The sequence below is a fragment of the Dendronephthya gigantea genome, unplaced genomic scaffold (assembly GCF_004324835.1).
Source record: "Dendronephthya gigantea isolate DGI-Jeju-01 unplaced genomic scaffold, DenGig_1.0 000003F, whole genome shotgun sequence".
Classification (NCBI taxonomy): Eukaryota; Metazoa; Cnidaria; class Anthozoa; order Malacalcyonacea; family Nephtheidae; genus Dendronephthya; species Dendronephthya gigantea.
Window position 1 is genome coordinate 1154443 of NW_021163013.1, and position 19953 is coordinate 1174395.

The 19953-nt window shown below is 37.5% G+C and overlaps 2 protein-coding genes and 1 pseudogene across 2 annotated transcripts; 1 reads left to right on the top strand and 2 right to left on the bottom strand.

Annotated features, from left to right (window-relative positions):
- The first annotated feature begins 5980 nt into the window (after window positions 1-5980).
- On the top strand, window positions 5981-7521 carry LOC114538894 (putative L-amino-acid oxidase YobN). The gene is made up of 3 exons (XM_028559768.1): window positions 5981-6100; window positions 6595-7082; window positions 7293-7521. The coding sequence occupies exons 1-3, from the start codon at window positions 5981-5983 to the stop codon at window positions 7432-7434; spliced, it is 750 nt and encodes a 249-aa protein (XP_028415569.1). The 3' UTR covers window positions 7435-7521.
- A 2367-nt stretch (window positions 7522-9888) lies between these two features.
- On the bottom strand, window positions 9889-10674 carry LOC114539360 (transcription factor SPT20 homolog). The gene has a single exon (XM_028559989.1). The coding sequence runs from the start codon at window positions 10672-10674 to the stop codon at window positions 9889-9891; it is 786 nt and encodes a 261-aa protein (XP_028415790.1).
- A 2489-nt stretch (window positions 10675-13163) lies between these two features.
- Window positions 13164-19835, bottom strand: LOC114539370 (annotated as a pseudogene).
- Window positions 19836-19953: the final 118 nt, after the last annotated feature.

A 19953-nucleotide genomic window follows, 5' to 3' on the forward strand; every position in this document is an offset into this window, starting at 1 on the left:
CACCCTGAACTTGTAGAGTTTGGTTTCCCGATCCTTCTTATCTTCTCTGTTTGTTGGTAGTACGTTCAAACACGGGGTTCGGCGGTTTTATTGGAAGTTGGTTATCATGTGACGGGATGCGCATCTTTTTTCTTTTCTTATTTCTAGTTCCGGAGCGTTTATTCGTAAGCAAGAGCTGAGGATTGGCAAGCCATACCATTTGTTTTCCCGTTTCGACCGAAGTATGTGAATTCATTAGCGAGGAAAATTGTTATTTTTTGCAAATAAAGATAACAAGATGCCAACAACTTTATTGACGTGAGGAAAATGTAATGCCTACCGATACGTTTATTATTTTACCGATATACATATACAATTCGTATTTATATATAATATTTTCATTGTGCGACTATTAGTATTAGGCCCTCGAAGCCTGTCCTATCGAATACCTGATGAGTGATGTGTGTAAATAAGTTCAGTGATTTTCTTCTGTTTGAAATAAATTATTGAACAGAAATCCTTCGTTATTCTGTGCATGGCATCGACTCACCCGCAAAATGGCGGATCATGCCAGAGGGGTGCTAAAACTTTGCACATGTTGTACCTCTGAGTGGCCATTCTGTCATTCGTTATTCTGTGGTCATGTGTGCTCAAGTCGATTGTAAATCCAGTGTAAAAAAATGTAATCCAACCTCATGCAGAACGCTATTTTTGGAAAATCATACAACCAATTAACAAGCCCCATTTCAAAAGAATTACCAAATTCAAGCCCGATAAAAAAGCTAACTTTATAATAACATATTTCTCTCCTGCATGCATGTGCTAAACTAGACAGAAGTTACGGTTGATCACAATATAGGATCATTTCATTAGTTTCGTCCTCCAACACAATTAATGAATGTTATAGTGGCTTTACAAGGATGATGTTTACGAAATATGACACCATCTAACATGCGACGTTATCATCCCTAATTGCCAGCGAAATTGGATATCGAAAACGTACGTGATTTGATAAAAGTTAAACAGTTCAGCTAGCAGGACTGATAACTGAAGAAGAATTCCCAGCCCATCAAAAACTACAGCGTGTTTTTGCAACTCAACGAGAGTAAAGGCAAACAAAAAGGTAAGGAAAAACTGAAATAATATGGAAAGCATCTCAGTCTAAGTAAGAGCATCAGCTAGTTGTATACAGCGCAGCGCTAATTTCGCCGCGAAGATTATTCGTACGAAAAGCGCGCGGCGAGAAAAATATCTGATATTGAGCGCTTTTGCCGCAGGAGCTTTTGCGCTCGAAAATGGACTCCGCACACCCGGCGTAGTCTTCCGCACGAAATCAGTAGCGCTGCGCTATTTTCGCGTAATGTGTGACTTGCTTAAAGCCTGGTTCGCATTTAGTCGTAATTGTCGTGAACACGTTTTTTACACGGATAAGAAATAGTGCGAATGTGAATTTATTTCTATATTCAAATCGCACATAATAATATTCCATCACATCATCCATACAACTTTACTTGTTTACGACACTCACGACTCAAAAGAAACCAGGCATTAGTGAATAAATAACACGAGTTTGCAACTCGCATTAACTAGAATCACTGTTTATATAACCCGCAATTGACAATGACAGACTTAGTTCTGCGGAATTTAAGGGAAGCCAGTGTTTTGAAATGTGCAGCAGATAACTATCTTCATAATCATATTAAAGCCATGCAGACAACGCGTGATCAATCGTTCAAAATATCCTAAAATAATAGACATGTGTATACGTGCAGAAATGTTTGGCTATAGTTCAATTCTCAGAATATAAAGTTTAGAGCGTGTAGGTCAAGTGTGTTTTTGCAATGGAAGAATCATACTTAAACTAAAAGCTAATCTGTCCTCAACACGCCAAACGAGTGTCGTTTTCATGACAAAAATCTTTTTTTTCAGAATTTTACTTTGTGAACTTGATGAAAAAATAGTAGAAGATTAAATCTCGATGAAAGCTCAGTTCATTATCGAAAAATTTTATTTTGCACCAAATATTTATTCATAAATCTGTCAAGGACCAATTAAATCCGCCTTTTTTTTAAATGCCATACCGGATTTAACATTGCGAATGGAGCTTAATAGATTAAAACTAAGTTAAGAAAGATTAAGTTAATAAATTCAAATATACAAATAAGTCACAACCAAACAAGACTGATTTATTACCATGATTGATTCCACTACTGCATTATTATGATGAGTATTAAATGATTGGTTTGTTTTTAAAAAACCCTGTATATGCGATACGGGATCTTAAAAATGCGAATGGAGCTTAATAAAGTAATTAAGTTAGCAAATTTAAATAAACAATTAAGACATACTATAACCAAACAAGACTGATTTATTACCATTTCACTGATCACTATAATTGCATATATTTTTGAACTGACGATTGTCTATATAGTACGTGTCTGCCTTAATAATTGTTATTTATTAGAGATTAAGGCTTTAAATGAATAAATTCTTCGTAACATTAGGTATCTATAAGGAGTCTTTTCTCTATTTTTTCTAGTGCCATGGCATCAGCCTTTCTTTTTAGCCATACTCACCTTTTGAAAGGTGTGAAACAATTCAAGGAAAGAATAAAAGATCAAGACCCGCCAATCATTCAACAGAGTGATTATTTAAAAAAGTTCATGCTGAAAATCCAAAAGGAAAATTTGAACGCGGCCTATTTGGAGTATGGCGACACCCCGCCTCGCCTCCTCATCCAGTAAAAGTTGCATCGAGCCCACCTCGGTGTGTTGAATATGACGTCATTATTGTTGGAGCTGGTATGGCTGGTCTTGCCGCAGCGTATGAGCTGAAGAGGGTAGGTCTAAATGTAAAAATTCTGGAGCAGACTGATCGTTATGGTGAAAGAGTTTTCACTTATGGGGAAGATGCAGGCCTTGCACCTGGTCTATTTGGCGAAGGTATGCCTAAGGAAAGCAAAATATACGACCGCCGTATATTTGCACCCATTTTCTTAGTATTACCATACACGTAGCATTTCCAAACACATGAACAGTTTTGTCTCCCTTCCTTGCTAGTCTATAGGCTACAGTAAGTTGCCGAAGACACCACGAGGTTTCACAGGCCCTCTAGCTCTAGCTTAATTCCTAAAATAACAGCAATGATTTGAGCCATCTGGGGCCGGTTGATGAAAAGCCGCTGAACTTAACCCAGTGTTAACGCAAATTTTTGCGTCAATTTCTATCATCGCTTGTTCGTAAAAATTGAATATTTTGACCATAAGTATTTTTTGGGTCAATAGAAATAATATTTATATTTGTAAACTTTTGAAATAAGCGGCGGGCAGAAGCACGTAAACTAAAACAGCGGATTAAAATTTAACCCAAAGTTAGCGCTAACTAGCTTTGAACAACCGGGCCCTGGGGCCAGTTGTTCAAAGCAGGGTTATATAGCACTAACCAAGAGTTTTGTTTTAAGTGCTCATGAACCGCTCTGCTCGTTTTAGAACCTTTACAAAATATGGCTATTGACGGTCTAGAAAATATTTATGGAAAAAAATATTCTACTTTGACAAGCGATATAAAATATTGTTTTAAAGATTTGCTTTAATCCAGGGTTAAGCTAAACAACCGGCCCCTGGTTGTACGAAGTCTGGATGGCGCTACCCACTGGATAGCGATTTTTTCTGTTTTAAATGTTTTATCGAATAACAGGCGATTTTAGAGGGATTGATAAAACAACTATCCGCTGGATAGCGCTATCAAGCTTTCGCACTTAACGCACCTAATGTCAACTAACGTTTACCTCACGTACATATTGCAATATCTACAGCAATATGAAATATGAAATATCTCTGCATTTTTAGGCGGAGCGATGAGATTGCCTGATGGTGTTGGCTCATCCGCCACTAAAACGCATTTTCTGACCGATGGGTATATAAGGAAATTTAACTTGAAGACAAAAGCATTTCCAAATTACGATGAAAATGGCCTTTCCTATATTTACGGAGTGAAGGAGAAATCGAATCGTATGTGAAATTAGATCTTATAAGAAATGTTCATACTATATTATAAAGTTTTATGTTATCGTAACTAAATAGATATTCAACGGTGCGTCAAATTTTCCGCTTCCTTGGTTTTCCTAATTTCGGCTACCATATTTCGTTTAAATTCTCTCCAGCAACCATTTTGAGAGAAAAAGATGAGGTCATCAGTGGTGATACGTAATGTTTCCTGGATTCGTTTGAGTTCTTGCAACAAAAAATCCTAAAACTCAAATTTAACATCAAGGGCGCCAGTGCTTCAAATCTATGTTAGCGCTAACCCTGGGTTAAATATTAATCCAGTGTTTTAGTTTATGTGCTTCTGAACCACTCTTTGTAAAACTTTAGAAAATATGACTTCTATCAGTCCAGAAAATATTGATGAAAAAAGATATTCAACTTTGTGAACAAGGCCCCTGTTGTATTATTATTGTCTCAGACAAACTAAGCTACATATTTTAATGAACTCAATTCACATGTGGCTAAAAAGGTTTGCAATTTCACTGGGATTGGGTAAGGAAAGCAGAGATCATAAAAAAATTGTATCATTATTCGTATATTAATAAAAGGCTCAATAGCTAATCCATCAGTTAATCCAATATGATTCACCTTTTAAACGATAAACTATACGCATGACTTATGCTGTTGATTTTCTTGCTTAGTTTGGGGAGAGAAAAATTTTGCAATCGTTTGGCCAGATTGGAAGAAAGGGATTAGTGTCATCGATGTTAAGGATATAGGTACTGTATTACATACATACTGTTCTCATGCTTGTAAGGTGGCTCTCTTCAGTTAGTACAGTTTTTTACACGATTCGCGACTTGACAACAAACTGCTTGGTTTTTTGGTTAAATATCGGTGAGAAAATGTCCGATTTCCAGCATCTTGATTTTTAAACAGTTGCTGTGGTGTTAGAAAGAAAGAAACTGTCTTTTCAGAACAAAAAATTGCGAATGTCAAAAAAACCTATCCTGCAACTTTCTCTAAAAAAAATGTACTGAAGGAAAATGTTTACTTTTTCGTCATCTCCATTATTGGGGCAATGTTTTCCGAGTTTCGAGATCCTATCCTACAAAATAAGGAAATGAACAACTTTTATACACAGAAGTGCGCTAGAAGTTAATTAGTATTGGGAGCATGCTTTAAAAACACGCCTGTTCTGGCGTTTTCTTCGGCGAGTGTGCCACTCTTGTCAATTGGACAGCTTCTTAGCATAACAGTCTCTACCGTATACGTATTTAGAGGGCGCATCGTGTTTCAAAAAAATTAGAAGTTTAAAATCTAAACAAACCGTTTGTTTGCCTACGGACATGATTTTCACTTTAGCTTTGGAGTTCGTGTTCCCACTTTTATTAAGATTTGTTAATTTCAGTCTAGATATTTCAAGAACTAAGCAAGATGTATAATTTTCTGAGTTCTTTTAAAAAAGTCAATATTGGAACTAAATCGTGTCAGGCTGGCTACGTTTCTGATGACCAAGGATTCTACAACTGTTGAGGATTATCATCGTAGTCATTTAATACTTTTCCTGATTCTTAAATATTTTTAGATGATTATTACACAAAAACAACCAAGGTTGTCACGGATCAATTGATTGCCTAGTTGAAAAATACGACCACCATTGAAGAAGAAATTAATGTGTGGGAACGCTGGATCGACATTTGGAGCCAGTTTACATTGGAAAGCTTTCTGGAGAGCAATAAAGATGTTATTTGTGCAAAATTAACAAAAGATGATCAAGATTGCTTAGATGTCACGTTGCTTGGCAAACTTTTGCCCTGGTCCAACGATGCACTTCGTGGATACTCTGTATATTCTTACACAGAACAGCTGGATCAGTCATTGGTCCAGTATCTTCGCGGTCAGCTGGGAAACTGGTGGTCACGAGATATGCATACCATAGTGGGTGGCATGCACAGTTTACCAGAAGCTTTCTTCACGTGTGAGAAAGATCCGTTGGTTTCTGACGATGTCGAAATGAAGAAACAAGTTTACAAGATTCGTTATTATTCCTCACCCTGTCAGCCTAACGACGATTATGTCATTGTTTCCTGTTATGCAAATCCATCAGAAGAAGAAACTGATTACATAGCGCGGGTAAGTTTATTCAGTGGCGTATTCAGCCTCACAGCCCATGCAATCGTCCTATGAAAATTAGAGCTATGGTATCATAATTATTCATCTCTTTTTAAATTCATTGAACAACAAAATATTAACATAGCGGAACCAAACCGTCTGGCTGGGTATGCCACTGAGTTCATGGATTAAGATTTTCATAAAACTTTTTTCCTTGCTACCTTTTTTAACACGTATCACCCATTATGCTTACTGCGTGCATATTTTTCAGAATATAATTAACATGTCTTGCAGTACATTGAAGTAAACCATATGAATCTGCCGAAAATATCTATCATCTTTCATCACTGTCATTTCATCCAGCTTTTATTTCATTTAGTTTTGATCACTTGTTAGGCTAAATCATTCTCTCTGAAATTTTGAGCTCGAGTTATGAATATGCTTCATGTAAATAAAAATGTGAGCATGCCCTAAAAAAACTTCAGCAGTAATAATTTGTTTAAACTTTGATGTAGGCCGTAATCGTTACCACTCAAGTCAACATATTGCGGCAGATTACGTTTGAGCCAATTGAACCAAACCAGGAAGACAGGGTGGCCCTCAGAAAGAATCTTCAAGCTATTGAAGACATGTTTACAGGACCAGCCACAAAGATTATCCTGCAAACCAAGACCAGATTCTGGGAAGAAGAGAAGTACGGCATCAAAGGTGGCTTTTCTAAGACCAACCTACCCATCGGTCAAATACATTACGTAAAGCCGGATGTCGATTCCACCAAGCAAGGAATAATTCTGATTTACACCTGGAAAAATGAAGCACTACTTTTTGGTTCCTTGACGAAAGATCAGGCAAAAAAGGAAGTCATTGAGCAAGTTGAGAAATCCACCCTGAGATCAAAGAAGAAGGGGCAGTTTAAAAAATGTATTGTCCATGCTTGGTACAACCAACCCTCTTATCAAGGTGCCTATGGACTCTTGAAGACCACTCAATACAACAATATCAGGTGCGTTGTAATCATAATATTATAGTACTTGATTGTGTGCTCGTTTTTACTTTTAAGAATCACTCTGTATGGCCGACCAATGATTATATATTGTACTTATTCAAGTGCACTATGTGAATATTAAATATTGTCGCCGATACAGACCACGGTAAAACTCTAACGCGTTAAACAACATTCTCCGATATATCTCTTTCTTTGTATAACCTACAGATATTTGTGGGAACCAATGGGTAATGTGCATTTTGCTGGCGATAACATATCATTTACCGCTGGCTGGATTCAAGGAGCTTTGGAAAGTGGTTTTAAATCAGCTTATCAAGTTTACGCACGTCACATGAAAAGAGTTAAATGAGATGGGAAAGATTACATTTAATCGCATTTTGCTAAAAATCCAAGTAGAAAAACTGCATAGCATAATATCATGATATTTGTTTATTTTTTGGGCTGATTATATAAATTTTGATTGCTTGATCTTTCTATGTATAAGAAGTAGACAGTAAAACTTAAAACGATATTAATTTTGGAATAAAGGATTTGTAAAACAGACACAATTGGAGAATTGTGCCTTGACATGCTTTTGCACCTTCCATTTGCATCCTAGTTTCAAAACGGTTTTTAACAGATTTAGGTAGTTTTTTACTTTCATTTAATTTGAATCTTTCATCAGATTTGACTTCCATTCCACAAATAAATTTTACGCTCACATGTGTGTGGTAGCTATAAGGCTACTTATTCATAAGGTGATCGATTACACTGCCCACACCCCCCCCTGATGTTCGAGAATATTATGTAGGTTAACAACAATATATATCAAAACACAGACTGTTGAATAGAAACACTGTCTTTTACAGTGGCTCCCTACAATTTTTTAAAATATTGAAAATTTGTGGTTTTGATTTAAAATTTTAGCACGAGATTTCTTGCTAAGGAAAAGAAATTTCCCAGATATATTAACCAACATTCTAACAGTCAGAAATTGCCTATAAGCATGACGTCATTACCGTTGTTATTGTAACAATAGACAGACTTAGATCGAGGACGGGAACGTCATGAGGACGTGAAAATATTGCGCAAGGTCTGGATCGAGTACGTCGTCGTGTTGTCAAAGTAAACAGACTTAGATAAGTTTCTAGGACGCCAAAAGGCCCAAAAGGAAGGAGAACATATTTCGAAAACGAAAAATGGGTCTCTGTTATAAAATATCCGAAATTTTTATTAATAATCTTCTTCAAGTGGAGGACTGTTTCGAAAGAAAGGTTTATCATATTTAACAATTAAGTTTTAATGAACTGTATAAAATTTTACGAACAATTTTGATTCATAGTGATTAGTATTGTAATATCATACATACTGTCTGAATGTTCATACAAGTATATCTTGTAAAATACTTATTATTAGTCTTTTTTTCTGAAATTGTTCTATTGCTGTTTTTAAATTAAATTTTAGTCGTTAAAATCCTAATCAGCTGTCGTGATGTTTATATAGTTGTTGAGCTTGTTTTTATAGTAAAATGTCTTACAATTTGCAATCTGTTCGCGATGCTTTAATTCTTGCTCGAGCTCAGCAGTATATCACTGATGCAGAGTTTATTGTGTTGTACGACTGCAACTGGTCGAAACCGTTGTTTCCATACTGGAAATTTGAGTCGTTTACGCAGATAGTTGGGATGACGAAGAATGCTGGACTGAAATGCGATTTGCTAAGGGAGACTTGCCATTATTAAAGCAACTGCTTGGAGTACCTGATAAGATTACCTGTCGACAAGGAACAACGTGTTCAGGAGAGGAAGCACTGCTCATTTTGCTGAATAGATTTGCGTATCCATGCAGATACTTTGATATGGTGAGCCGGTTTGGTAGGAATCCATCTGAGTTGTGTTTGATTTACAATGAAGTGCTGGATTTGGTGTATGAACAACATCATCATCGCCTTGAGAGCTGGAATCAGCCTTTTTTGTCACCGGAGATGCTTCAGAGTTATGCTGATGCTATTCATTATAAGGGTGCCCCATTACAAAATTGCTTTGGGTTTGTGGATGGAACTGTTCGGCAAATTGCACGGCCAAAATACAACCAAAGGACTATGTATAATGGTCACAAGAGGGCTCATGCCATAAAATTTCAGAGTGTTGTTGTGCCAAATGGTCTAATTGCTAACCTCTCCGGCCCCTTTGAGGGTAAACGCCATGACAGTACAATGCTGAATGAATCTGGTCTCTTGACACAACTGGAGCAAAATGCTTTCTACAACAACCAACCTCTTTGCTTATATGGTGACCCAGCCTACCCCTTGAGAGTTCACCTGCAGGCACCATTCAGGGATAGACAGCTGACACCAGAGATGAGAGAATTTAACATGAAGATGAGTAATGTGAGGGTAACTGTTGAGTGGATGTTTGGAAACATTACTAAGTACTTTAGCTTTGTTGATTTTAAGAGGCAAATGAAGGTAAATTTAAGTCCGGTTGGAAAGATTTACAGTGTGGCTGCATTACTACAGAATGCTCATACCTGCTTGTGTGGGAACATTGTTTCTCATTTTTTTAACCTTCCACCACCTTCAATCCATGAATATTTCTGGCAATAACACTTACACATTTACTAGGTTATTGGGTAGTTAACAGCCCACCAGTTTATATACAATATATGTATTTCACGAGTTTCCATGGCAATTTTATAATGAATTTATTTAATGTTAAAATTCATGGTAATTGATTACAACAAATTATTTAATGTTGAAAATGTTACTGTAAATATACAAAAGAAAGAAACTTATTTTTTAAGATGAAAATGTAATGTAATTAAAACTATTTTTTAAACATGTTCACCAACATTTGTGTTTGTTGTTGCTGTTGCTGCATCAAGGAAACAATTTGCTGCTGCATAAAACTGAATTCTTGTTTCTGCTGCTGTTGCTGCTGTTGTTGCATTTGCACTTGTTGCTGAAAGTACTGCTCCGATAGCTTCATCTGCATAATAAATTGCTGCTGGGTTTGCTGCATCAGCTGCAAAGTTTCCATGTGTTGCCTCTGTTGCCCTTCCATATATGCTCTCTTCTCTTCCTGCTTTGCCTCTTTTTCTTCTTTCTCCACTTCTATTCTTTGTTGTAGCCATTCCATCATATCACCAGATCTTCTTCTCTTTTGTACTTGTCCAGCAGTTTCACTTGTCCCTGCAGTTCTCTTCTTTGTTTGTCCAATTCTTTCCATTGCCCTTTCTCTCATTTCCAAGGCTTGTCCTCTTTCTTGCTCAATCCTCTGATTTCTTACTTCGTTTTCACTCTCTACCTGTCGTTCAGTTTCATCTTCAATGTCAATCAGCTCTTCCAACAAGCGCTCCTGCTCTGTGAGTTCATCACCACCTTCCCCTGTCGATCTATCCTCTCGTGCCATTCTTGCTCGATACTTCTTGGTCATCATGTTGAAGTGATCTCTGACTGCCCTTGATGTGACTTCGTGGCCCAACCCACTTATATTATCTGCAACATTCTGCCACTGTGCACCACGTTCCCGGGACCTCTGTTTGTGTGTCAGTACACCTTCTGCTGCAACTTCCTTTAGAAGTGTGAGATCTTTCTCATTAGACCATACCATACTGGACCTAAGAAAAAATACTGAAGGCTGAATGAGCAAACCCACACAACACTGCATGTATAAAGTTCAAGTATGCATAGTACCACAAAATATTAGTTACCATTTAAATTGTATTATTTTATTAATTTGTACTTTAAATTGTACTTTATATTAAACTTGATAGTTTGTAATGATGTTACTATGTATTTTGCTTACTTTTTCTTTGAGCAATCCTTTTTTTCTTCCATATTTGGTTTTCCAAAAGGACCACCATTAAATCTAAAAACAAAATATATAACATAAATATAAAAAGCTTATTTAGCAATTATACGAGCCGATATTTATACACAATTATAACATCCTCGATAAAATCCATTTATATAAACAAATCCATTTGTAAATCCGAGTTTGTATATAAGACGAAACTGTAAAAATTAAACTTTCTTTAAAACCATATTTACACAAAGTTAGAGAGAAGAATATCAGTAAATATGAACGTGAAACATAAAAGTCCGCCAGCAGAATTTGTAATACAAACAGCTCTTAGACTTTGTTTACAAGATGCGAAACCGGAAAAAGAATCCAATTATTTATGCCATAAATTAAATAAATACGCATATTATTTTAAAAATAACAATAAAACAATGACTAATGACATCATTTATACAATTTTTTGTTGTCACATACCTTTTCGCGAGCAGAAAAACAACAAAAACTTTGACGTCCTAGACAAGACGTGAAAATTCGTTTTTGGCGTCCTGAAAATAGGTAAGACGACGTCGCCATCTGAGACAATGCAATATTTTCGCGCCATATTACGTCATCTCGCGTCCTCTTAACGTTCACGTCCTCGATCTAAGTCTGTCTAATGGCGATTCAACATGGCCGACATTTTACCTTTCACGCATTTTACTCGAAAACAAGTTCGGTTACCCCAATTTTTTTTTATAAAAAGTTTTCTTACAAAAAAATGGAAAATTTGAACCAGTTAAAAAAAATTCTATAGCGCCAAAATTATTAAAAATTAAAAAACGTGATTTTTCGTTATAGAAATTTCTGGCTCTATAGAACTTTTTTAAATTTCCCATTTTTTTATAAGAAAACTTTTTATAAAATAAAAAATTGGGGGAACCGTACTTGTTTTCGAGTAAAATGCATAAATAGGTAAAATGACGGCCATATTGAATCGTCATTTTTACCATAACAACGGTAATGACGTCATACTCAAAGACAATTTTCAAATGTTAGAATGTTGGTTAATATATCTGGAAAATTTTATCTCGTTTAGCAAGAAATTTCCTGCCAAAAATTTCAATCTAAATCATTAGTTTTCAATATTCCTAAAACTGTAGGGAGCCACCTAAACACAACAAATTTAAATCAAGATTTTTCAATAATTCACGACTGCATGGTATGTGGTAAGGGGAATATTGTTTACGTACTAGAATAACTTGAAGTATTCAATGAAAGTCTATTAATTGTTTGGCAAAATCTGCATGCCCCCAAATGGCCAATATTCAAAACGAAGAACAGAAAACGCTATTTGAATACTGCGAGACACAGTACCAGCAAGGAGCAGAACACTCTTAATATGCGATGTAATATGCGATGGAAAACATTGGAGTTGAAGTAGAAGGTTTGTTGTTGCTAGTGAATATTATGGCAGGTAGGGATTTACGAATTTCAGATCAGATCCTATTTTGATCGCGAGGACTACACGCACCCATTGAAAATAATGCCGGGAATAGTGTTGTTGTTTGTTTGAAATCAAGAGATTAACGATTCTGAAGAGAAAATTACCGCAGATTCCAGCAGCCCGTTAAATAAGAATAGTTGTCGCGCCAGTTTAACCGGCTCGCGATGACCTGAGTTGACAGCTAGTCAGCAACGTTTGGATTTGAACATAAACATTGAAACCACTCCCTAACAACGTGTCAAAATCCGCCTAGAAACGTCATCGCCGAAACAGTTAAAATTAACCCGACTACTGTTCTTATTTAACGCTCTACCTGCGTGAATCTGTAGTAACCGTATTCTCGTAACCTTATTATATAACCTTATTCTTGTATAATATAATTGTAAATCCCTCGGAAAATATAACCGTCGCCGAATCCCCCTCACTCCAGGTCTATAATAATGATAATTGGCGAATATTAATATTAGAACAACTGAAATAAACGAACCCATTTTTTTCAAATCTGTGAACAAACAGTAATAACACCCTAATGTCATGCTACATTTATAACATAATAGTACGATAAAGCGTATTAATATAAATATGTTTCACCTAACAATATTCCACATCTAATAGTTTACATACGCAGTCACTTGAGCAATCAAAATGTTTGAATGTTCATCAACAATAACCCTTTACCAGTTGATGTCAAAATTATATTAACAAAAGTGGTTTCAAACACAACTACATTTAATACATATTTTCTATGGCACATGCAAAGACGTTATTAACCAGGATTTTAGGGTTGAAAAAAGTCTAAAGTATAAAGTTAATTTCAACACCGAATTTTTCGAAATGTTTCCCATTTGTGAATAACGGGCATTTTGGAAACCATCAAACTTTTGCCTTGGCATTCACTGACATCGACCAATATTCCGCGGTTTATATTCATTGGCTCGATGAAATCCTGGTATTCTGTCTTTCCTCGAATTGCCAGATCAGCGAGTATCTTTCCAATCATTGGAACAAATTTCATTGCCCAACCACCTGTGAACACGACGATACGCTTTGACTTGGGCAGAAAATCCAAAACAAATCCTGCATCTTGGTCAGATCCTGAAACATTTAATTGCGCAAAACCAGCGATACACGTTGTTTCTTTGTCCGCATTGCTAGACGGGCTCAGATCAGGCATGAATTTTTCGACGAAATCTGTTGTGAATTTTAGTGCGTCCACATCGACTGGTCGTTGGTTCACATCGGGAGGAAAGAACAAGAAGTCGAATTCTTCGCGTGAGGTATACGCAGGTGCAACTCGTAAGTATTCCGGACTACCAGGCTCGCTTGGGAATCCGTAATAATCGTTGTAATCTTTTGGGGCATCGCTACCGTCATCCTTTGGTTTAGGTCCAAAGAAATACCAAATAGGCCATTGAGCTGGATCGGTGTTTGATGCACTTTTTCTCTTCTTTGTGTAATAAGTGGAACACCAGAGGTAGATGATCAGGTTGATACGTTGATTGAAGCATGGAGATAGAGCGTCCAAGGCTTCGTTCACATACGCTCCTGGGGTGAGGATAATCTTTGTACCCTGGTAGGTTTTCTCGTTTCCATCAACCAGTGCTGTAACTTTAACGCTATCTTCCAAGGAATGATCGATCTTAATTACACGCGCTTTAAGTTTCAATGTTGCATTCGTACTTGCTGTTAATTTCTCAACATAACGTTGAACCACGCTGGGGACATTTACAGTCCCACCTTTCTCCGTAAAGAGAGCTTTCGCATCTTTTATGCCATGCAGTCACAGCGCTGGAGACAAATGTGAACCTAGGATCATTCATAACTTCCTCCTTTCCTTCAAGAACTATATAATCTTTGCCTTGCTCTTGGCCAAGTGCCTCGAGGTTGTCAATTGCTTTGCGAATGTTTCCCTCGCTGCTTTCAACAGTGGAATCACCGAACCAGAGACAACCTGTTACTTGAAGAAGACTTTCGTCGTTCATCTCTTTTTGGAGTTTCATCCACATATCGTAGGTCTTCAGAGCAAGATTGCACAAATTCATTTCGGAATATGCTATGCGGTATTGTCGACTGTATCCAGGACTTGAACCGTGTGCGTTGGCAAAATTGTTAAACTGCTCAAGGAGAAGAACTTTCTTTCCTTCTTTAACACTACATTCGTAAGCGGCGGCGAGACCCATTGGTCCTCCTCCAACAATAATTACGTCATACAATTCTTCCATCGAGCCAAATGAATAGATTGATCAGGAACGTTTTAAAACAATCTAAATGTAAATAACGATTTTACTACTGAATTCGAATTCATCACAAGCGACTAGTTCATTTCCTTTTTCATTTGTCATTCCAAACTCGTTCCTCGAGCTCGCGAATTCCTCTGACGAGGAAACAAAGCCTCTGGGATAGACAAATCTGAATAGATAATGATTGGTCGTTCACACCGTTAGAATGTTGTAATACAATACATAAATTAACAAACCAGAATTTCTGGCTTCTAGATTGAATTATGCCAGAGACCTTCCTCGCTGGAGGAAATCGCTGGCCCGGGGAACGAGATTGTGCTCATTCATTCTTTGCTCCTTTTTATTTGCCCTCGAACCTAGCTTGTTAGACAAAACCCAAACTAAATTAGTTACTAAAAGTTCTTATTATAAGGAAAAATTGCGGCCGCAGATCTGAATAAGAAATCTTTACTTAAAAGTTGAAGATGAATTTTAGAGACGACAGTTTTATTCAGAAATTCTTGGAAGACCAGGGCAAAAGTGTGACATTAATGAGGTGAACATAAAGTGTACCGCTGCAGTCTAGACTCTAGAACTAAGTGTTCATTCAGAGCTTTTACTGATACATTTTTCTCCCTTTAATGTAATAAATACATTTATAAAAAAGGTACAGGGCTTCCATGAATTATTTGCATATTGCTTTCCTCACACAGGGATGGGATTGGTGAGCAGAAAGAAACAAAGAACTTTTGAAAAGAATGTATAATTTATGCAATTAATATGACCCCCTCCCCCAGAGTGGAGCACTTTTCTACGGAAATTTTCTTAGAAGTGGAAACCCTGAAAAGGTATATAATATATTGCGTACCATGAAATTAAAATATTTTGCGCTGTTGAAACTTTAATTCGCCTCTCAGTGCCTTTTTTAAGTATATATCATGGTGGGGGGGGGGAATTGCTCCTCCAGAGAATGCATTTCCCCCCATAGTAACTACATTTCTGCCCACGTAATGCGACACAGTATTGCTCATGATTGCTCTGAGAATTGCTGTTGATTTACTTGATAAAGAGATGATGCCTTTCAATAGCCTTCTCCACAGCCATCTTGCATGTAATCATGTAATGCATAATGTTCTTAGACAAATATTTCACAGTAGCGATAGATTTCATAGAATCAATCGAATAAAATGCTACAATCCTGGCCAAAACCATTGACTACACTCAAAATGATTTGTAGTTTTTTATGCAAAACATCAACATTTCTGTCTCAATTTCCCCCCTCGCCCCCCTAATCAATGTTGAGTCCATGCTAAATACTTGAATGAGTTCTGACACATCACCCAACATTGATTTGGGGGGGAAAGGGGGAGAATTTTGAAATATATTCCGTGACTACTGACTGTAGTGGCAATTAACACTGAGTGTCGTCAATGTTTTGACCAGGATTGTAGCTTTCTAAACCTCGCCACTATTTTCCGCTCGGCGGTTTGTTGATAACGATATTTTTTTGTGACGGTTTTGTGGCAGATTCCGGCTTTTCGACCACGCAGTGCAAGGCCATGTCTTGAAACATATAAAAAAAGAGATTTTGTAGCTAAATTTTTTTCCTAATTTTTTCCTAAAATTTTTTCCTCGTTTTCCTGCTAACCCCACCCCCCCTCCCCCCGCCAGTGAAAATTCCTTAAAAAAACACAGCGCCTCTGTAAAGTCATAACTAGTGTACAGCAAGACAGAGATAAGAGTAATTGAAAGCAAATTATAGTTTATTTACAATGATAATGCTCCACATTGTGGCAAATAACAGTTTAAATGCTAAGATTAATTATAGGTAGCGATAGAGGTTTTGCTTCTTGCAGAAATGTCACCTTCGATCCGCCATGTTATATAGACAGCTCTGAAACTTTGCATGTGTTTAAGATCGGAATTTAGGTAGAGCTGTGTCAAATTTCTTGTGGGTCTTTGGCAAAGCATGTGTCCTGTCAAAATGTGATGTGATGGGTTTTAGAGTACCAAATTGTTCATCACAAATTTCACCACGTTTATTAAACTTTGCCAAGTTTGGTACATTGGAAAATTGGAGACATTTAGATATTAGGTTAACGACCTTATACCCACAAGTTCGAACTACACGTCTGTTTATTCTTGACTCTCGTGAACCTGACTATACTGCACCGTGAATATATGTCTGATCTGTTATGACCTCATTCCGAACTAAATATCTGTTCACTCTTGTTTCTCGGCATGGCGCCGTTGACACAACACGTCGCGAATATATGTCTGAACGTCATAGTTGGCTGTTTATGACTTTATTCCGATTTCCGAACTAAATATCTGTTCACTCTTGTTTCCGGCGACCCTTATCTAACATCACGGCATCATGTTTATTCCGAACTTAAACGCCTGAACACCATAGTTGTCTGTTTATTTCGAACTAAACGTCTGTTCATCGCGACAGTGACTAGTAATGACTATCTAACACTTATTTACTGCGACCGACGGAAACATTATGTTTTGTGGACCCGAGACTTGTCGATATTTCACGAGGACCCCCATCAGCTCTCCCCCCCCGGTTTGTGACACAGACAAGCAATTATCGCAAAATTCGACAAATCGAGATTTTGTCGACTTTACATAGCTCGGGCAGATGACTGGGCACGGGAAGGCTCAGAACTTCATGTAACGTCAAAAATAGTGTGTTTCTCGCTGAAGCTCAACAACAATTTGGTGAAAATCATCCTATTAACACCTTCGTCCACCTTACTACCCGATTGCATGGTCTGGTGTTAGCTCTGTCGTTCGCGCGGGGATGGCTTGGAACGAGTACTGTTACTTGAAGCCAGGTTGAGACCTCTACGGCATCTGAAGCTGAACACCCCCCACTGCCGAGAGCTAACCTTTCACACCAACGTTGGTGGAAAAGACAAACAAACCTGACAGGAGTAAGCAAAGGAGAAAAAAAATACTATTTACTAATAGCACTTTGTGACAAGCTGCTGCTGTCGACGTTATCACTCGTTCACAAATGGGTTGTTAATGCCCTCTGCAGGCTCTGCCCCGCAATTTGCCACTCGCCCCTCCCCTTCGGTCACGTGGTTCGCCTGACGTCACGACCGGACGTCACTAAACCGCCTCGCTGTCAACCTTGGTTGTTGCATAACCCCATTTAACCTTACATGTCCGAAGCGTCAATATGTATTATGCTTGCCGCGTTAATAACATCTAAAGACAAATCACAAACGGAAACTAAATTTAAGTAAGTAAACCGCACACACAATTGTGTAGCATTACGCAAAAGCCAATGTAAACAACGAAAGAAGCGATTTATCTTCGGTAAATAACACTGCACAAACAAATTAAAGCAGAATTTAAAGATATACAGGGTGCGAACTGTAAAGTGTCAAAAAAGTGACACTACATCAGTTTAGACTTTAATATCCCATTGTTGTATATGCTTGAGCGCTATAATATTATACTAAACCCCAATGTAAACCGGCCTTAGACACTTATGCATTATGTACATTTTCAAAATGAAATCTCATATTCAGAAATTCAGGATTCCTTCTCTCGTTGCCAGCATATATTTCCACTCATTTGCGAATTTTTCAATTAAACGAAGCTATTTTGCCTGATCTTCTTTTCAATTAATTGTCAGAATTCGATCGTAGCAGATTCCCGTGACCGGTCACAACTCAGTCAAGGGACTGATAATTTGAGCGAAAATAATAAGATATAGCTAGCAGGTTTCGCAGGCATAAGGTCGGTTTCCCCCAAGTGATAATCGGGAGGTTTAGCAGCGACTTCGATTACGATATTTGTCATGCATTCTCGCGCGTTGTTTGCTCACGCCATCAGCCAAAACTCGTAGTCGCCTGGTCATTAGAGAGCGTGACCGTGGCCTTTGATTATGTGTTTTTTTCGAAATAGTAGGCGTAAAATTTCCGAAATATTTGACAGGATAAACATGCATTGCAGAGTTTTATCATGCCAGTACGAGTTGGCGTATGCATACAACGTTTGTTTCGCGCCACAGTGACGAATCTCGTAGCCGTAACGGGAGCCGTAGTCAAATGTAAAGCTCTCTATTGAGTACGAGTTTGTTGGTAAATTTTGTACTCGAAAGCCCAACAACAACGAGTTTTAGCTGATGGCGTAAGCAAACAACGCACGAGAATGACGAATCTTGTACTCGTAGTGACTGCTAATGCTGACTGACTGTTAAGATGCGCAAAATCTGCGACGCGGACTTGACATGAAAATTGCTACTAGTGTTGGGAAAACTAAACGCTCTATTAATTTGTTTCCCATACGGCTCTCATTCTTTTTATCAAAACGAGTCTATAATTTCCAACCCTGTTGGGAAAACAAGGGGAAATTAGAGCAGTATTACTTGACGTTCGCATCGTAGATTTGGTGCATCTTAAATTCACCAATTTTGTTTCAGAGCTGTCAGCTGCAATCATGTGAAACAAATTGCTCAAATACAAAAGAATAAAGTCAAAAAATATTGCTAGTAGAAAACGGGCTTAACAATGACCTAAAGGCAGTTTTCCACTAGGCTGAATTTTTCGATGGAACGAATATTTTAGCTTGATTTTCTCTTCAAACGTGACCGTGAACCGAGTTGCTGATTATACCACATGTTTTCCTCTGATAGTGATAGTACAATCATAATAAGGTGGAATGCGGATTACTGGTTATAGATTTCCAGCTGTCGTCGTTGCTGCGTGAGACTGTACCTGTGCCTGTGGCCGCGTCCCAAGTTTTATTGAGAATACATTTTGTTTAACAATTTCACGGTAATACTTGCTTTTTTGCGGTAGGAGTAATTGAAATATCAGTTATTATTTAAAAGCTGTGATTCGCCAAGACACATCCCTGTATTAAGTCCCCACCCTGTATTAAAATACGATATCAAACCGCCGTTTGACCGTTCAGGTCAGGTAAGTGAAATGATAGTGCATTCCCTTTTTGAGTAAACCAGAAATGAATTGTGTGATTTGATTACCATATATAGGATATTTGTGTTATTGCATGCCTTTGCAGCACGTATACACAGACCGTACGGTTTTTAAGTTCGTTAACTCGTGCAATACACTAGAATAGAATGAATACAGGCATGTATATCCTCTTAATGCCCTGGTGAACATCTAAATCATAACAACATGTATGCGGAAAAAATTAAACACATACCTGAAATTTCAGCCGTTGTACAATATATACTATACTATACAGTGTGGTTAGCTTTGTACCAGTAGCTCTTCTTCGAGATCAAAATATAGACTGATATCACGAGCGCAAAATAACTGCTTTATTACGTGAGTAGGAGGAGCTTAGCCTTAGACCGGATGTCCATATACGTTGATTAATCCTGATGAAATATAACCT